The sequence below is a fragment of the Elaeis guineensis genome, chromosome 2, assembly GCF_000442705.2.
Source record: "Elaeis guineensis isolate ETL-2024a chromosome 2, EG11, whole genome shotgun sequence".
Taxonomy (NCBI): Eukaryota; Viridiplantae; Streptophyta; class Magnoliopsida; order Arecales; family Arecaceae; genus Elaeis; species Elaeis guineensis.
This window is the reverse complement of record NC_025994.2, coordinates 119,156,404-119,173,014: the sequence shown is the minus strand read 5'-3', so window position 1 is coordinate 119,173,014 and position 16,611 is coordinate 119,156,404. Positions and strand designations below refer to the sequence as shown.

Genomic DNA, 16,611 nt, shown 5'->3' with positions numbered 1-16,611 from the left:
TTGTAGCATACTATCAAAATTTTACTTCAATCAGACATCATTATCATAGTTAATTTAGTATAGGATGATTTTGACCGTTAAATAAAAAATGAGTGATCAAAAGGCCAAATGACGTCCGATTATAAGGTAATTTTTTAGATAAATGATCTTTGTTATACTTTGATCGTTTATCTGATGGTGATCATAAAATTCAAATTGTACATATATAAATGATGTAAAACTATATGTCTCTTGATATTCATTCTTAAAGTCTTTAAGTAAGTATACTTGTGCTTTTAGAAGATATGCTTAATATGGATGATTCATATACATGTGATTTGAATTTTACAATCACCACCATACAAATGATTAAAGTAGTAATAAAAATTATTTATCTAAAAAATTATTTTAATCGAACGTCATGTCCGATTAAAATAAATTTTTGTTAGTATGCTATAAATGTCATCAAGATCATCATTGTAAGTTTTTGGATCCATCGGTGGTCTCTATCTATCAGATCATCATGCGGTTGTTCATGACTGTCAAAATCAAATTTTATTAATCGATATAACTAAGGCTATCAGATTGAGACGATTTTTTGTGACGATACTCTAACGATAATTATTTAGATAATGAACAGTGAAGATAATTATTCACCATCGCTAATGAGTTTAATAAATAAAAAAAATTATTTTTTAATAATAATTTTCATCACTAATAGTGCCGTTACTAATGATTATTAGTGACGGCTCATTTTATCGCTAATACTCTTTTCGCTATCTTTAATAAATTTAATAAATAAAAAAAAATTAAGATGACTAAATTCCTTGCTAATGATTATTAATGATGGTAAGTGCCATCTCTAATATCCTTTCTGTCGTCACTAATAAGTTTAATAAATAATTTTTTTTTACGATGACTTATTTTTGATTGTTATTTCTTATCAGTAAAAATAATTTTTTTGTTGTTATTTTTTGCAACGATAATTTTCGTTACTAATAGTGCCGTTGCTAATGATTATTAGCAATGGCTCATTTTGTCACTAATATTCTTTTCTCCATTGCTAATAAGTTTAATAAATAATTTTTTTTTGAGATGGCTAAATCATCGTTAATAGTGCCGTCGCTAATGATTATTAGCGATGACAAACGTCGTCTCTAATACCCTTTCCCCCGCTACTAATAAATTTAATAAATAATTTTTTTTCGATGATTTATATTTTATCGTTATTTTTTATCAGTAAAAATTATTATTAGCAACGATAAAAATACCATCGTCAATAATTATCGATAAAAAATTTATTAGCAATAAAATTATTACCGTCGGTAATGCCGTGGCTAATATCTTTTATTAGTGACGTTGCTGAAATATCGTCGTCAATGACTATCGTTAATATCTTAATTTTTTATAATAAATCTGGACCAGCCCCAAAAATAGTGCCTAACATCAGCCTAGAATTGTTCTAGCCGAACCAATTTGGTTGACTGAGTCACTAGATTGGGTCCAATTAGGGTGTCTCGGTGCAACCACGTGGGTGAGGGTGACCAGGCGGGGTGTTTCGTGCAGCATCTCGAACGCCCAATGCCCTCCATGACTCCGTCCCTCCGCCCTCTCCTTCCTCTGCTGCCTCCCCTCCTAAAGGTCTTTCTCGATCGGACGTGGCCACTTCTCCACCGCACTCTCCTTTTTCCATTGCCTCCTCTTCCACTCTCTCACCCTTCTCTCCACCCTCTTCCTTGCCTTCTCCCGCCTCTCCCACCTGAAATCTTTTTCAACATGATAGTGATATAAGTAAAACATGTCAGTCAAAAGATAATTTTTTCATTTTTTAAATAATTGCTGTCATAATAGCTTTGCAGCCCTATAACTCAGCCTGCAGCCAGGGCCGGTCTTGGGGCAGGTCGAATTGGGCGACTGCCCCAGGCCCCAGGTCCTGCATTGATGTTCCAATTGGGTGCAAGGATGGCTTTCTACAATATTATAACAAGAAAAATAATTATATAGGTTAATGATGGGTTTTACACGCTGCTTAATGAATATATCTATAGTAAATTATTGCATATAGATTAATTTTTTAATGATAATTAATGTTTAAAGTATGTTAATTTTTAATAGAGAAGATCTCATTTTTTTCATTTAGCCCCAGATCTAAAATATGTTAGGACCGGCTCTGCCTGCAGCTCACTTAAGTTGTTACACTGCAATGGGATGCAATATCAAGGATTTATTTGTAATTTTTTAAAATGGAAAGGGTATAAGGGAAGCATGAACTAGACCGACATGTCAAAAGATAATTTCTCATTTTTTAATAATGGTTGCTGTAGTAGCTTTGGAGCCCTAGAACTCAACCTGCAGTGTGAATCAAGTTTCTGCAAATAAGAGAGTACCAAGGTACCGGAGTAGGGACAAGGAGATGCAACGAAGTGGGAAGAGTGCTGAAACCATCATTATTCACCACTATAAAGAATATACTGCTATTATTTTAAACCTTGCATTGGACGAACTCCTACGAGCATACAAAAGTTTTTGTTAAAAAGGGAAATGACTCAATAATACAAGAGTACATATGGTATAAATGTATCATCTTCCAAGAATAGTGGCGGCACATAAGTTGTCGGTCACTGACAAGATCACTCAAGCCCTCCTTTTTTTTTCCTTTATCCATTACGATTTATATCAAGCTTCGACAAATATATTTGATGGAATGTGCCCTTCGCTACCAGTCAACCTAATATACTCGAGTAGGGCAGAGGTAGAGATTAGGGGCATAAATGAGTAGAGCACAAGGACGCTATACGGCCCAACTTTTGTTCGTTTTATAATCAAGTTGAGCTCAAGTAAACTTATTTAATTTGAAGCTGTACTCAATCTGTTCATGAATAACTTGTTAAAAATTTTCAAATGTTTTATGTACATAAATTAAATTAATAATTTTGATTATATTAGATTCTTGTACTGAAATATATTTATTTTACATAATTAATATTAATTAAAAATATAAAACTTTATATATAAATAGTAATATAGTATATATCTACGCTTCTATCTGTCTAACTTAACCTAATCTTGAGTGAGCTAAGGCCAACTCTAGCTTGATTCATTTACTAAGCCAGCCAAAATCAAGTTGGCTTGCAAACTTGTCTTTGACAGCCTGAGGAAAGTTGATGGTTTCAAGCATCATTTTTTTTTTCTTTTTCCCTTTTACACAAAAGCATTTTCGTATTAAAGATAAATAACATCATACATATAATTGAACAAGCACGTGAACGCTGTTGATGGCCGCTTGGCTTTACCTCTAGCTCAAATTCAAGGAGTCCCCTCATACCGGCTTCAAGGCTCATCGGTGTCTCCAATATCTGGGAAAGAAACGACCTCTTTAAATCGTACCAGATTAGCTGCACATCTATCCGAACTTCCTCCCAAATATTTTTAGGTGACTCGTGAAAGAAGGTAGGAGATGAATATCAATTACATATATGGTATACCGACAAAACAAGAATGTCCGGTACATCAAATGTAATAGAGTTGCACCGGATGGGGAGCCAACATAAAAGTCATCTCTATTAAATAAAAAAAAAAGAGCCAATAATGCTCCACAATCCTACTTTTCACCTACAAAAAGGCAAGAAAAGAAAGGAAAGACGGAAAAAAAAAAAAAAAAAGACAAACAGACCAACCTGCCGGTTATTTCTACCAACCTTTAAATATGATAACAAAAGCCCTCTCTAATAAATAAAAACCCTTTATATTTCTTTAGAACCAGAACGCAGAAAATCCAACCAAGAATGAGGACATCATCAGACCCAACTCCAGTGACCCCATCAACATTAAAATCACAAGATCAGAACGTGAAACCTGTCTTTACTAGGCATGTCTCGATGTGATAAGTGCAAGCAAAATTATCAGACAGCACCAAAACTTAAAAATAATATATTAACACGTAACCGAATTCTCAGGATAAACCAGCACTTTACATGACAGCCTGCCAAGTAGAATATCAAAGGCAACCCCCACTTAACCACAATGACAGGAAGAGAACATTTTCCTTTAGATATCCTAAAATATACAGATATGTTTCTCTAATTATGATCCTCAGCAACATCCAGTTATAAAGCTTTCCAACACCATGATTGGATCATACAAGTTGCATGGATCACACATTTAGCACAAATTTTTTCATATAAAAGTAAACCCCCCCTGCCTGAAGCCCTTAGGCCTGCAAACTTGCCGAGTCTGAAGGTCATTTCCTCAAGTTGATCAGTCTGTTATCACTGCCTAATTTACTCAATACCTACCTTACGTTAATGTCAGCAATATCTTTGGGCTTATAATTGGACCCAAACTATGGATTAGTGAGATCGGTTGTAGATCAGCTCGCAGCCACAGCATCTGTCCTAGGATTGGAGTCGAGAAGCTGGTGGAGCTTGCCACTGGAGTTCTCATGAGCCTCATCCTCCTGCTGCACACTTCTACTAACCGAGCTTGAGTTATCTATCATTGACAAGAAATTCTCTGCAACAACAGATGGGGCTCCCTCAGTCTCCATGTTAGCAATAGAACTCTCTTCTGCTTGGCTTAATTGTGCAGTCTTCAGTTTCTCCTGTGAACCAAAATATAAAACAAAACAAACTAGTTGAACCTCACCACGTAAAAACAAGTGGACATCAGACTAAATAGACATATCACGCAAGTATAAAATGTAATACATCTGCTCATAACATATTTTTCATATCAATCATTTTTATTGTATGATTATGATGAATCTACATTGACTCAAATTTAATCCCGAACTCGTGAGGTCCAGCTACATGAATCCTTTTCCCCTATTCTGCTTGAGACATTAAACCCTTCCTTACTGCTTTATCCCATGTGATTTTGATCTATCTCTGCCCCTCTTTCCTATTAGATATATCAAATCTCTGTCTTATAAAATATATCAAATCACTCCTTCGTATTGGTGCATCCCTTGATCAACGTTGTTCATGTCCAAACCATCTAAATTGTCACTCTCAATTTGTCCTCAATTTCAACAAGTGCAATTTCTAATTCTCGCATATGATGTTTCAAATCTCCAGTTCGCGCGAGTTTCTCATGTTAGTCATAAAGAATAATGGGAGGCTCTACTCCAAAATCGTCCTATAGAGAATTGCATTTCAATAAAACCTATGGATGGGAGTATCTGAAGGTACCATTAGGGTTGAATTTTCTAATCTGAGTTTATTTGAGTTCTCTGATAGCCGACTGATTTCAGATCTCAAAGCCACGTTCTCAGCACCCAGGGTCTCAACTTTCATAGCGAGTTGTTCAGTTTCAGCCTGAAGCAGAATATGAGGAATTCAGATATGAATAGAAGGAAGAAGATGAAGAACAAAGATATCAGGGAGACAACTCATAGAAGCAAGCAAAAGACTACAGTCAAAATTCTGCTCTAGTGTACCTGCTTCCTCAGCCTTGACCTTCTAGCGGATTCCCTGTTGGATTGCTTCCTCCTTTCACGTTTGAGTTCCCTCTCATCCTAGGGAAAGTATACCATTAAAAAAGGTAAGCCTAAAATCTCAATTCAGAACAACATAAAAACATTCCTGGGAAAATAGATTCATGTGAATGGAACATGATGAAGATATAAACAGCATAAGATTCACCAAGAATTTGCTTAAGCCTCGTAACTTCAGAAATACTGAAATGCACTTCTGTTGCAAAACTGTCAACAGGAAGATGTTCTGACAATATATTTATTAAATTTAGGATTCAATGCAGGAATAGAAAGACTATCAAGCGTTGATAAGCTTTAATTCAGGATGAAAAGTGGGAGGGAGGAAACCTGGAATATCAGTCAATTAAGAAGCACAAAACTAGTTGTAAGCGTTTTCAGTCTTTCAAAAAGGATGAAAGCAACGATTAAACATGAAGGTCTAGGAGCAAGGTGAAGAATACATAAAAATGGCAACAAGCACGCCAGTGTAATTTCTGCAAACAGGTAGAAAGTAATAATATGGGAACATTGCATAAACAAGAACCAAATGGCAGGGGAACAAACATTTGCAGAGTGCACATGCCTGTATCCAGAGTTCAGAAGAACCTCTGTTACGACCCGGCATCATAGCACTGGTTGCCGGTGAAATAGGTGTCCCACTAGCCTGCACTTTTCCGGTAGCAGCAACCCTGAATTCCATTCCTGGTGTTGGATTAGATAAAGTTCCAGTGCCTATTGGTTTCCCTGAGATATTTGCAGGTGCACCAGTAACGCCTAGAGACATTTTTGAGGATGCACTTGTTTCTCCACCATGAGCAGCATTGGCCTGTGTGTCAACTTTAATGTCACCTACAAAGGTTCAACAAAGGTATCTAAGCCACAACTGCTATGGAACCCCAAAAGATTCACAATCCATCTTGTGAAAAAAAAGACGAGACACATGAGCAAAATGCTGTAATTTGAAAGTTGACAGGCCATTCTTGGTAATAAACAGAACCACTATTTTCCAGCCACTATAAGAATTAATCCACCAGCAGAATACATGTACCGTTGCAGCCAAAAATATGTTAATAAACTAAATTCTCTGAGGACAAAAGGTTATGCTTAAAGTTCTCTGAGATGCATGACAAAGATGAAAATGCTAGTGACAGAAGGAAATGCTATAAACTGAAAGTTAACAGGCCATTCTTGTTAATAAACATCACTGTTTTCCCACCATAATGAGTATAAATCCACCAGCAGAACACATATACCATTGCAGCCAAAAATGTTAACTAAATAAACCAAAATCTCTGCAAAATAAAAGGTTATGCTTCAAGTTCTCCAAGATGCATGATGAAGGGTGGCAATGTCAGAAATACAGGACCTTATTGGTTTGATTGAGATAGCATATGCATGGCAGGCAAGAATAGCAATACCTGGAGCCCCTATATCTTCAGAGCTTCGCTTTCTTTGAGTTTTGTTCCCCTGAAAAAGGAATAGAACTGCTGATTGGACCTTCTGTAGTGTAGCTCCAGATGCAATTTTTAAAAAGTAAATTGGTTAACCCAAAAACTAAAGAGTCAAAAAGAATTACCCCTGCATTATTTCCATCACTGCCATCACTTGAGCCTTCCACACTATCGCCCCCGCTGCACCATAATTTTTTAATAAAGAACAGCCACCAAAACACTCCATTTCAGATTGAATTAAAACTAGCTTCATCAAGAAGCTAGAAGAAAAATAAGGCAGTATCAAGCAATTTTGAATGTGATCAAACCTTTTTGATGACCCATTCACATCATCGCCTCTATTTTCAGCAGTGCCATTGCCCATTGCCACAGCACGCCCATCAAACCCTTTAACCTTTTTCAACGGGCCTTTATCCTTATTGCTTGGTGACTTAGCAGGCATCTCCATGCTTAAAGGAGTTGCCATCTGCAAAACAGCAGTAACAATAAAAGCTAAACCAAGAGAATGATCTGCAGAAAAAGTAAAATATGATAGAATATGCAGTGTCTATCAGTACTTGAGTTGCTAGAGCACTAGAAACAATAAATGTAATGTCAGACTTCCTAGGCAAACAGCACCTACCACTACCGCCTCACTAATAGTGGGAGATGGTGCAATTCCTTGACATTGCATGTGAGATCCCTGGAAGCACAAAAAAATCACTTTGAATTAGAGCACTTCACACCAAACCTACAGTATTTCAGTTTGTACAGCTTTTTCTATATTTATCTACTAAAATTATTGCTATCTTAAATGGCCATGAAAAGAATCACTTAAAATTAGAACCATCTCGGTGGACATCAGTTGTCGAGAAAAGGGAACAACACCCCAAAAAAGTTATCTCTACTCACAAAGGGCATCGGGGGGTGAGAGTAAACTCCTCCAGCTGGATAGATTGCAGTATATGGCGTCCCAAAAGGAGGTGGTAACAAAGGCTGAGACAGAAATATTTGTCATTAGAATAATGAGTTTCAGTGACAGTAAAATCAGTGACTTAGTAGCCATGTCAAACCGTCATCATATGTAGATGCAGCTAGATAAAGCATCACCCAAGGCTTTATGTGCTATATGCTGGTGCCCTTCCATCCTAGCACTAGCACAAATGCCATGCCATGCTAATACTTGACACGTATAAACATGACACCATGCCACATACCAATCAAGCACTGCATGGCAGGTGTTAGACCGTGCTAACCAACATGAAGGGTGTTCAATCATTGGTGCCTCTTTTATTTTGACAATTGACAGTGTCCTTGACATGTATTCGACAAGATTCCAATAGTCAACATACAAATATAGTAATAAAAAAAAAGACCATTTTGGTAAAGTGGTCTACACCACTACTCTACATAGCGGAGTTTAAATTTAATCCTATGTCAATATAGAAATAGGAGTCGCATGTAGCTGTACCATGTGGTCCATCTGCAGTTCTATATGTCCATATGCCATGTATTTTTGTATTATTTTGGCGTTGCATCTGATGTGCATGACATATTTAATTGTATGAAACTATGTATCAAATTGTTGCAAACCAGAGGCTCCATTTAGAGTTCAACATTTAAAGGATTCCAATTTAAAAATCATAATTTGATCCTTTTCATTGATTCCAACTTTCCATGTTAGGAGTTGAGATTTTATCTTAGGATGTATTTGGTTGTTAAAAGGAGCAGACCCAAACATGGAACTATCAAATGATAGAAACGGGAAATAGATTGTAAACCTAAAAGATTCAATTTTGAGCAAAAGTTTCCAATTCCATGAATATATGGATTATTATTTTTAGTACACGAACAAATATCTAATTTACAATATGAAATTTCTAAACCTACATGGGCATGTAGGCAAAGACCAAGAATTAAAGTATTGTCGACACGGGACAAGTTGGGTAGTGGCCAGCACACACATGTCGTATCATGCCACATCCCAAAAACATAGAAAAAGGACTTTTTGGCCGGATACAGGGCAATGAAATGTGCATCAACCAATGCCAAATTGGGATGATTTTGATAACACCCAAGATGCATAGTACTCAATATCAAGCCAATGCCAGGTGCCAACATTAATCTGACACAGTACGTATCAAACAACATGAACCAACACTAGTTAACTCAAATTCATCGTGAAGACCACCTTAAATGTCCTATTCCTTGCACCTTCCACCTATAAATCATTGGCTCCGCATGTATGGGATGCAAGACCCACATCAAGAGAGGGTTGTGAGTGGTTTAGACTAGGTCTACATGGCCTTTGTCTATATATACATGTAGGTCTAGAAGCTCTCCTTTATGGCATCATAACTTGGAATATTTCCAAAAAACCCAAAATACTGCACAAGAAAAACTGTTAGGACCAAGTGGTGCATCCAATACATCACAGTATGCATTGCATATTCCGAAAGTTGCCGATATTCATGTTTGCATATGCTGAAGCAACGTTTTACCCTTGAGAACAAAAATTCTGCCAAACATCACCAAAACCAATGTCTTTTTTTTTTTTTTGGGGGGGGGGGTTAAGATTGGCGCTGAGGTTGATCTATTTCCCAATTATCGTCAAAGAAATTATGAGTACCCAGCAAATGTCGGGTGTTTGTTTTGGTTTCGACTCATAATTTTAAAAATGTAGTTGGGTACTTGGATTGGCCAAATGATAGCCAATTTCAAGATTTCAAGCATCATACAACCTTTCATTACACAAACCAATAGCTAGTTTATGCTAAGAAGCACGGATACAGCAAAATGACTGCCGTACCAGTGTTGAATATGCATCCATATCGTACCGTATCCATATCCATATAGCAAAATAGCTACTATATTTTTAAGAATTTGTCGTATCTCCGTATCTGTACCGTACCCATGTCTCGTATCGAATCTGTGCTTTCTAGAATTTATGATAGGAAACTTCTTAGCATAAATGAGCTTATAGGCAAAGACTAGGGATTTAAGTGCCATGACATGCATAGGAGTGCAAATGACCCAAGCAGCTTATGAGCCACTCGAGCTCTACTTGGGCCCGATTGTCATCGAGCTCGAGTAGCAAAATACTTGGCTCGAAGGCAACCTAATCAAGTATACATTTTTAATAATATTGTATTTTTGTTATATATAATATTATAAATTTAATATTTTAAAAAAATAATATTTTGTTATATTTTGTTTTCACCAATTTTTTAAATTATAATCAAGGCTCGAATTTGAGCTCGAACTCGGCTCAAGCATGACTTGGTTGATATTCAAGTCAAGTTGAATTGATCTCGAGTATTTCTTTTTCTTTTTCTTTTTTAGTGTTTAAGTCAAGCTTGAGCTTGGTATTAAGGCTTGATCAATTTCGAGTTGAGTTTTGAGTCCAACTATTTTGAATCGAGTCAAGCTCAAGCCTCTAGCTACTCGCCTCGACTCAACTTAATTGCACTCTATGGCATGCAGCATGGTAGCTAGCGTATAGCATGGCGCATGCATTGCTATGTTGAAAAGGAAACATCAACTTGGTGCTAAGCAATACCAAGCATAAGGAATGATGCCAAATCAGCATGCATGCCTTGTTTCCCAACATTGACTAGAGGCCAAGGTGCTGATATTCGGTTAGCATAGTACTTGTTAGTTGGCATGGACTAGCATAGGTCAGCAACCAAAACAATGGTGAAGAACACTTCCACGTTGCATGTCCTATATCTAGGCCCTTCATAAATCATGGGCCCACATGTATGAGATGCAAGGCTCATAACCCTCAAAAAAATTTGGAAAAGAGATGCAAGGCTCACATCAAGAGGTGGTTTGTGGTTCACAATAAGTGTAGATAGCCTTTCCCATGTAAAAATCTAGGTTTACTAGTCCTTTTCTGTAGTAACATCTATTTTTTTAAGATTAGGAGGGGCTAATCCCAACTTTTTTTCTACCCTATACCCACCCCACCTTCAGGGGGCTAACTCCAATGAAAATTTAGGCCCCCCCAACCCAAGTGGCAAGAAATGATATCATCCGAGAAAGTACTCAATGGTTATAGTAACACAATTTAATTTCAATATGTGTGTGTGTGATGAGTTTGTTTGCTTTAAATAAATAAAAAAAAAAAAAAAAATCTATCTTTTAGTGCATCCAAGGTTACAAACTGCATTAACAAAAAGTTGCCTATACTTTCTATTTATTTGCATGTGCCAAAGCAATATTAAGCTATTCATAATAGCTTTAAGCACCCAACAAATGATATTGACTCTATTTTTCCCTTTCCTTTTTACTTTTTAGGGAGCCGGGGTAATCTTTATAAGATTAGAAGATCAAGTCATTGTTTATCCATGATCACCATTGAAAATAAATTTTGGCAGGATTCCTACTAGAATCAAACAATTTATTCTCCATAACCCAACAAAAGGAAGAACGGAATCCAATAAATAATAGGGGTCCATTTTGGGTTTAACCCATAATTTCAGGAATGTCGTCAGAAACATGGATCAGCTAAAAGATATGAGTACATGGTTCTTTGTCAGATCTTTTTAGTTATAATGAGATCTTTGCAGTTATAATGAGTAATATTGAAGTAATCTTTTTCGGCTATGCTGGCCCACTAGACCATAATAGGTGCTAAACCATTGGAAAGGACCATGCTTGGTGACCACCCTATCAAACAGAATATACCTAACTTGATTTAATTCAGCCTCCTACTGCATCTCCATTTCCTTACAACCATGATCTTTTCCCGGTGCCAATAACCTTGAACAAACACAGACCTTTTTCTTAAAAAAAAAAAGGGAAAAGAAACAAAAACCTAAAACACTACGGTCCAAGCCCAGCACAGTGGACCTCTCATCAACACTCGGTCAATAACTTATACAGAGCAGTTTAGGCGGACAAAGAAAGAGTGTTAAGATAGACCCGCAGATAAAGTGGCTTGAAGGGCCTCAATGACATGGGGTAAGGAACCATCTGGCCTCCTGACTAGGGCATCGTACAAGTATTATGGTCCTGGTTGTTATCTGAGATGAAACATCTTAGAAGTGTCACCACTTCCAACTAAGAAGCCCGTCACTTGATCTATGAAGGCTAAAACTAACTGGCATGAAGCAGTATGGTGACGTCATGCCTATCTATATCAGGAAGGCCCAAATTCATGCTCTAAATAATCCAATATGCTGTTCTTATAGTCTTATTTGCTGCAAAAGGCAACTTTGCAACCTTGCCTCATGCTAGGAAACCAGTTGAAATGTTTTATTATGTTTTCTCAGAGTCTCATACTTATTTACACCATCGGGTGATAATCAAAATTGAAGCCAATAGTTCTTTTAATTTTGTTTCTTAAGTCAACGAAGCGATTTGAAATATTTTATTACGTTTATTCACATAAATCTTTCACAATGACGAGCATCAGTTGGTGCTGGATGAAACTGTCAGCCAAAAAAAGAAGTCTGGTGCATTATTATGCACTACCGCAAGATAACAGACAGTACAACCATTCCTTCTCCCAGTACATGAAAGGCTTCCATGTAAGATATATCACTTATATCCTGAAACCAAAGAATGCAATGCCATATGTCTATATAAAACACCAACAAATGGCGTTAAAAAAAAAATTTCTCATATGGTTTATATATGACAATTAAAGTTGGTTTTACAGGATTTCTCGCAGCACCTATGAATTGGAAATGAGGTAACAGCATAAAAAGGTAAAAAAAATCAAGTACCTGTGGCCCCCACATATATGAATGAGGTGGATGACCAGGTGCAACTGAAGTGCTGAAAAATGGAGGTGGCATCACTCCAGGGCCATAATATGCCTGGAAAGAGAAGAAAAAGGCCTTTTTGCTTACAATTCATTAAAAATGAATTCTTTTAATAATTTAGCATTCAGGAGCAAAGGGTGAAATCCTAGGTAGGAATTGACCTGCATAGCCGCCCAATCTGGATATGGATGAATGGCTGGTTTCTCCTGCAAAGGAAAAACATAGTAACCATTGCCTCATATCACAAAAAGAATAGAATAGCATAAATAGGGATGTCCATGTTTGTCTAGACTATATATACTTGTTTATTGGTTTATTATCCCAGTACATTTAATGCTATCTAAGTGCATATTAGGTCAATAACATCAGTCCCAATCTATCTATACCACAGCACCCAGCTTATGTACATAGTGGTACAAAGCAAACATGGCAACGTAATTGATACTTGTTAGACCAACCATTTTGATGATGATTCACTCTCATTTTCTTCCTCTATTAAGTTAACTTGCAGACAGTTATTGTTACAAACTGCCAACATCGTGCAGATTGCTTATTTAATAACAAGCAGAATACTGCATATACAGAAGAATATGTGTAAGATATGCTTTACACTCAGAATAAAGTCCTTGATTTTTCAGTCAGGTTAAGATATACAGCCTTCAAAGATATTGGCATAACTTATCCTCAGTCTATCCATGTCTTAAAGGAATTTCTGCTAACCTGCACAGATGAAGATGCTTTGTCAGACTTTGGAGGAGTCCCAGCTTCATTATTCCCCATGAAAGTCGAATTGTAGGCCACCTGAACATGGTATATAAAAGTATTAAAGAATATTTTTGTTAGAACTTTTCAAAGTTTTGTCAACTTTCGGAGGGATTATAAGGTCAAATATTTAAATAATAAAAGAAAGTTCTAGAAGAGGACAAAAGGAAGAATGTTATCTCTATAGATATGTGAATCTTTTGTCAGCTAAGGGGACTGAGGCAATCCCAAATACAAACATGCTAAACAGCAGATTATGAACCAACAGACTGCCTAAATCATATGCCAGTTTCTGTATATGGTCTTAACATGCTCAGCTATCCAGATGACATTTAAACTTCAGACAGATGCATCTATTGTCATATACGATCAAAATACAAATGAAACATGAAGTTTCATAGGTACAGAGAGTATACATAATGCTGAAACCAGGGCATTACCACTCAAACAGAATATATAGCAAGGAAATTCCATTTGAAAATATATTGAAGAATACATGATGCACCCGAGAAATACAATATCTACCAATCTTTGCAATATAGTAGGCTTAATTGTCTTTATCAAATAAAAAATGTCATTAAGCAGCACAATATCATGCCAAGTGTAAAGGTCACATGTTCCTGACATCCTGCATTAAGCACCGAGATCATGAAATGGAGTAATTTTTAATATAGCAGCATACTGTAGTAAGACACAATAAAGTGCAAAAAAAAAAATGCAGTATATAACTAATGCACGCCATAAAATAACTAAGACTTTTTACATTACTAACTATCATTAATTCAGTCTGTATAATACAAGACTCCAACAAGTGCTAAATCACTTTAAATGTTTTACAGATTATTAGAAAATTCCAAAATATTAAAGCTTGTTATATTCATATATGCCTCTCACTTTCGTTGTGTTAGCACCTTTTGCCAAAAGATCATTAGAAAAAATAATAATCACATGGCTTAATATTATTTTATCCCATAAACATTGATTTTGCAATGGGCTAATAGAAAGGAGATTAGTTTAAGAAAACAACCAGAAGCAACTGCAAATACATCTGCTTTGGCAGTCGCAAGTTAATAATGTCTCAAAGCTTTGGTGAACAATTTGATGAAAGTGTGGCAAAATGCATCGCAGAAAAAATTAGACAAAAGTGCTCAAGCACCGACACAGATCCAGCTCAAAGTTTGCAGATTCTAACACTTTTCCTTTCATAAGCGATGATGATTCAGTATCATATCAAAAAAAAAAAAGCATGTGAAAGTACTGGATACCTAGTTCCCTACCATATGCAATTTGTTCAATTCTAAGTTAAATATTTGGTCAAAAAATCCCATCTTTTCTATGGTGAAAGTGAGTTAAACTAAGCCTGATGATTGCATGTGTTTCTGCATACTTTTCTTTGGTCAAGGTGATTTTGGAAAAAAAGATATTCTAAAGTCCATTTTCTATATGCTAATAGCTGACATGGCCAATTTATCATAATTGTTCAGATAGCAAGCCTTGGTTACAGGTGAGATTCAAAAAGATAAACCAAAATAATTAATTCTTAATTATTTCATGAGTTATTAAATCCCCATCTCAATTGTAATTCATGGTAATTATCCTGAACACTGTTAAAGCAGCTGCATGACTGACAAGTAATAACCACCACAACTGGTAGAAGCGAAAATTTCTTCTGCTACAGTCGTTCCATTAATCAAGCAAAGAATAAAACGTTTTCTGACCAAAAAATAGCACAGGATTTTTATGCAGTAGTAGGGAATTATACACGCTTCTGAGTTTCATATTGATTCCATAACCAGCAATTTCAAACACAACCAAATCTTGCCGCATAAACAAAAAGGCGGGGAAAAAAGGGAAGGAAAAGGACAGAAAGTGGGGAATGTGTAGCCAAGTGAAATATATAAATTTGCTAATATTGTTCTTTTCTAAACTTAATTTGAAGAGACGTGAACAGAATTTCTGATCCACATAGAAATTTTCCTTTTTTCTGAAAGTAATGGGTCCTGGAACCTGATTTTAGATTAATAAGAGGGGCAGAAGTGCCATTTCATCAAAGAAAACAACAGATCGGGCTGTAGAATTTGATGGTTATGATCCTTGGAAGGTCACTAATCGCCTCATGACGGTAATTTAGTAGGCGAAATGACGAGAATACCCCAGATAAAAAAGGGAAAGACAAGCAACGATTTGGAAAACCAAAGCTCCCAACTCGGAGCGAGCTTCTCTCGGCTTGAATGAAGAATAACTTTGTAGTTTCTACTATATCCGCTCATTCTTTTTCTAATCTTCTGGGTTTTCTTTAATGATCTTTTTTTTTTCTTTTCTTTCCAGGAATCCAGTTTCTTCTTCCATATCTAACCCCACCCCCTTCGGACAAAAATTATTTACGTCACAAGAAAATGAAATTTTACCGGAAAGGATTCAAATTTTCGGATTATTATACCGGCAAACTAATTAAATTCCCTTAATACTGTGATCGTCGGAGGAAAACAGGTCATAAAATTGAAATCAATCCCAAGCAAATGCAATCATCTAAACCAAAAGAACGAGAAATTCAAAATCCAGTCCAAGAACAACCAACACATCAACATATCAACGATCTCGAACCAGTTTTGTCCAAAACAAACCAAAATCCACCATTCCAAAAAGGAACTCGACGAATTAAAGACAAAAAAAAAATCCACATACCAGAAGCTTTCCACCAAGAAATCCTCCACCGCACCCACCAAATCGCTATCGGATTTCCTCCGGAGGACAAAACAAGCACTATCCACAGAACTCGCGATCTAGAACGATCCCCATGAAACTTGACGAAGATAACAAAAACCAAACCTTTACCCAAAAACCCTAGCTTCTAGTCTTCCGCCATTAATTCGAACCAGAGCGGAAAAGGCAAGAAAAAAGACGCCGCGAGAGGGGGTAAGAGGCGGGGAAGAAGAAGAGCCAAGAAAGAAGCCAAGGGGATGAAGCGGGCGCCAAGCCGATTGCCACGTCACGATACACGTGTCAATCTGTCGGACCCTGTATACGTCCCACAGCTCATATACTACAAGGACCGGAAATTGGAAACCCAGTCAGAGACCAAACCGGCCTCATTCCATGCGTCCCACAAGAAGCCTTACGGGAACTCGGGATGGGTTCTTTTTCGGGGGATGATTTCGGGCAATGGGTTGGATGGGGGGTCATGAGCTGTGGCCAG

The 16,611-nt window shown here is 36.7% G+C and overlaps 1 protein-coding gene across 2 annotated transcripts; it reads right to left on the bottom strand.

Moving 5' to 3' along the window:
* Positions 1-3,894: 3,894 nt before the first annotated feature.
* On the bottom strand, positions 3,895-16,365 carry LOC105039703 (G-box-binding factor 3). Of its 2 annotated transcripts, XM_010915960.4 has the most exons (13): positions 16,101-16,365; positions 13,374-13,454; positions 12,815-12,859; positions 12,615-12,707; positions 7,795-7,878; positions 7,526-7,585; positions 7,212-7,369; positions 7,029-7,083; positions 6,871-6,919; positions 6,036-6,301; positions 5,417-5,494; positions 5,169-5,294; positions 3,895-4,579 (listed from the first exon to the last, which is right to left on the bottom strand). In XM_010915960.4, exons 2-13 carry the CDS (start codon positions 13,431-13,433, stop codon positions 4,349-4,351), a joined length of 1,305 nt encoding a protein of 434 aa, XP_010914262.1. In that variant the 5' UTR covers positions 13,434-13,454; positions 16,101-16,365; the 3' UTR covers positions 3,895-4,348. The 2 variants fall into 2 exon arrangements, with proteins under 2 accessions (XP_010914262.1, XP_010914270.1); XM_010915968.4 differs by lacking the exon at positions 5,169-5,294.
* Positions 16,366-16,611: the final 246 nt, after the last annotated feature.

Bases quoted from the DNA above. Each gene is read 5' to 3' on its own strand.
- LOC105039703 (XM_010915960.4), bottom strand. From the start codon at position 13,433: ATGGGGAATAATGAAGCTGGGACTCCTCCAAAGTCTGACAAAGCATCT. The intron at 7,370-7,525 runs GTAGGTGCTGTT...GCTGTTTTGCAG, and splicing joins CTATTAGTGAGGCGGTAGTG to ATGGCAACTCCTTTAAGCAT. The intron at 6,302-6,870 runs GTATTGCTATTC...GAACCTTTGTAG, and splicing joins TGAAGATATAGGGGCTCCAG to GTGACATTAAAGTTGACACA.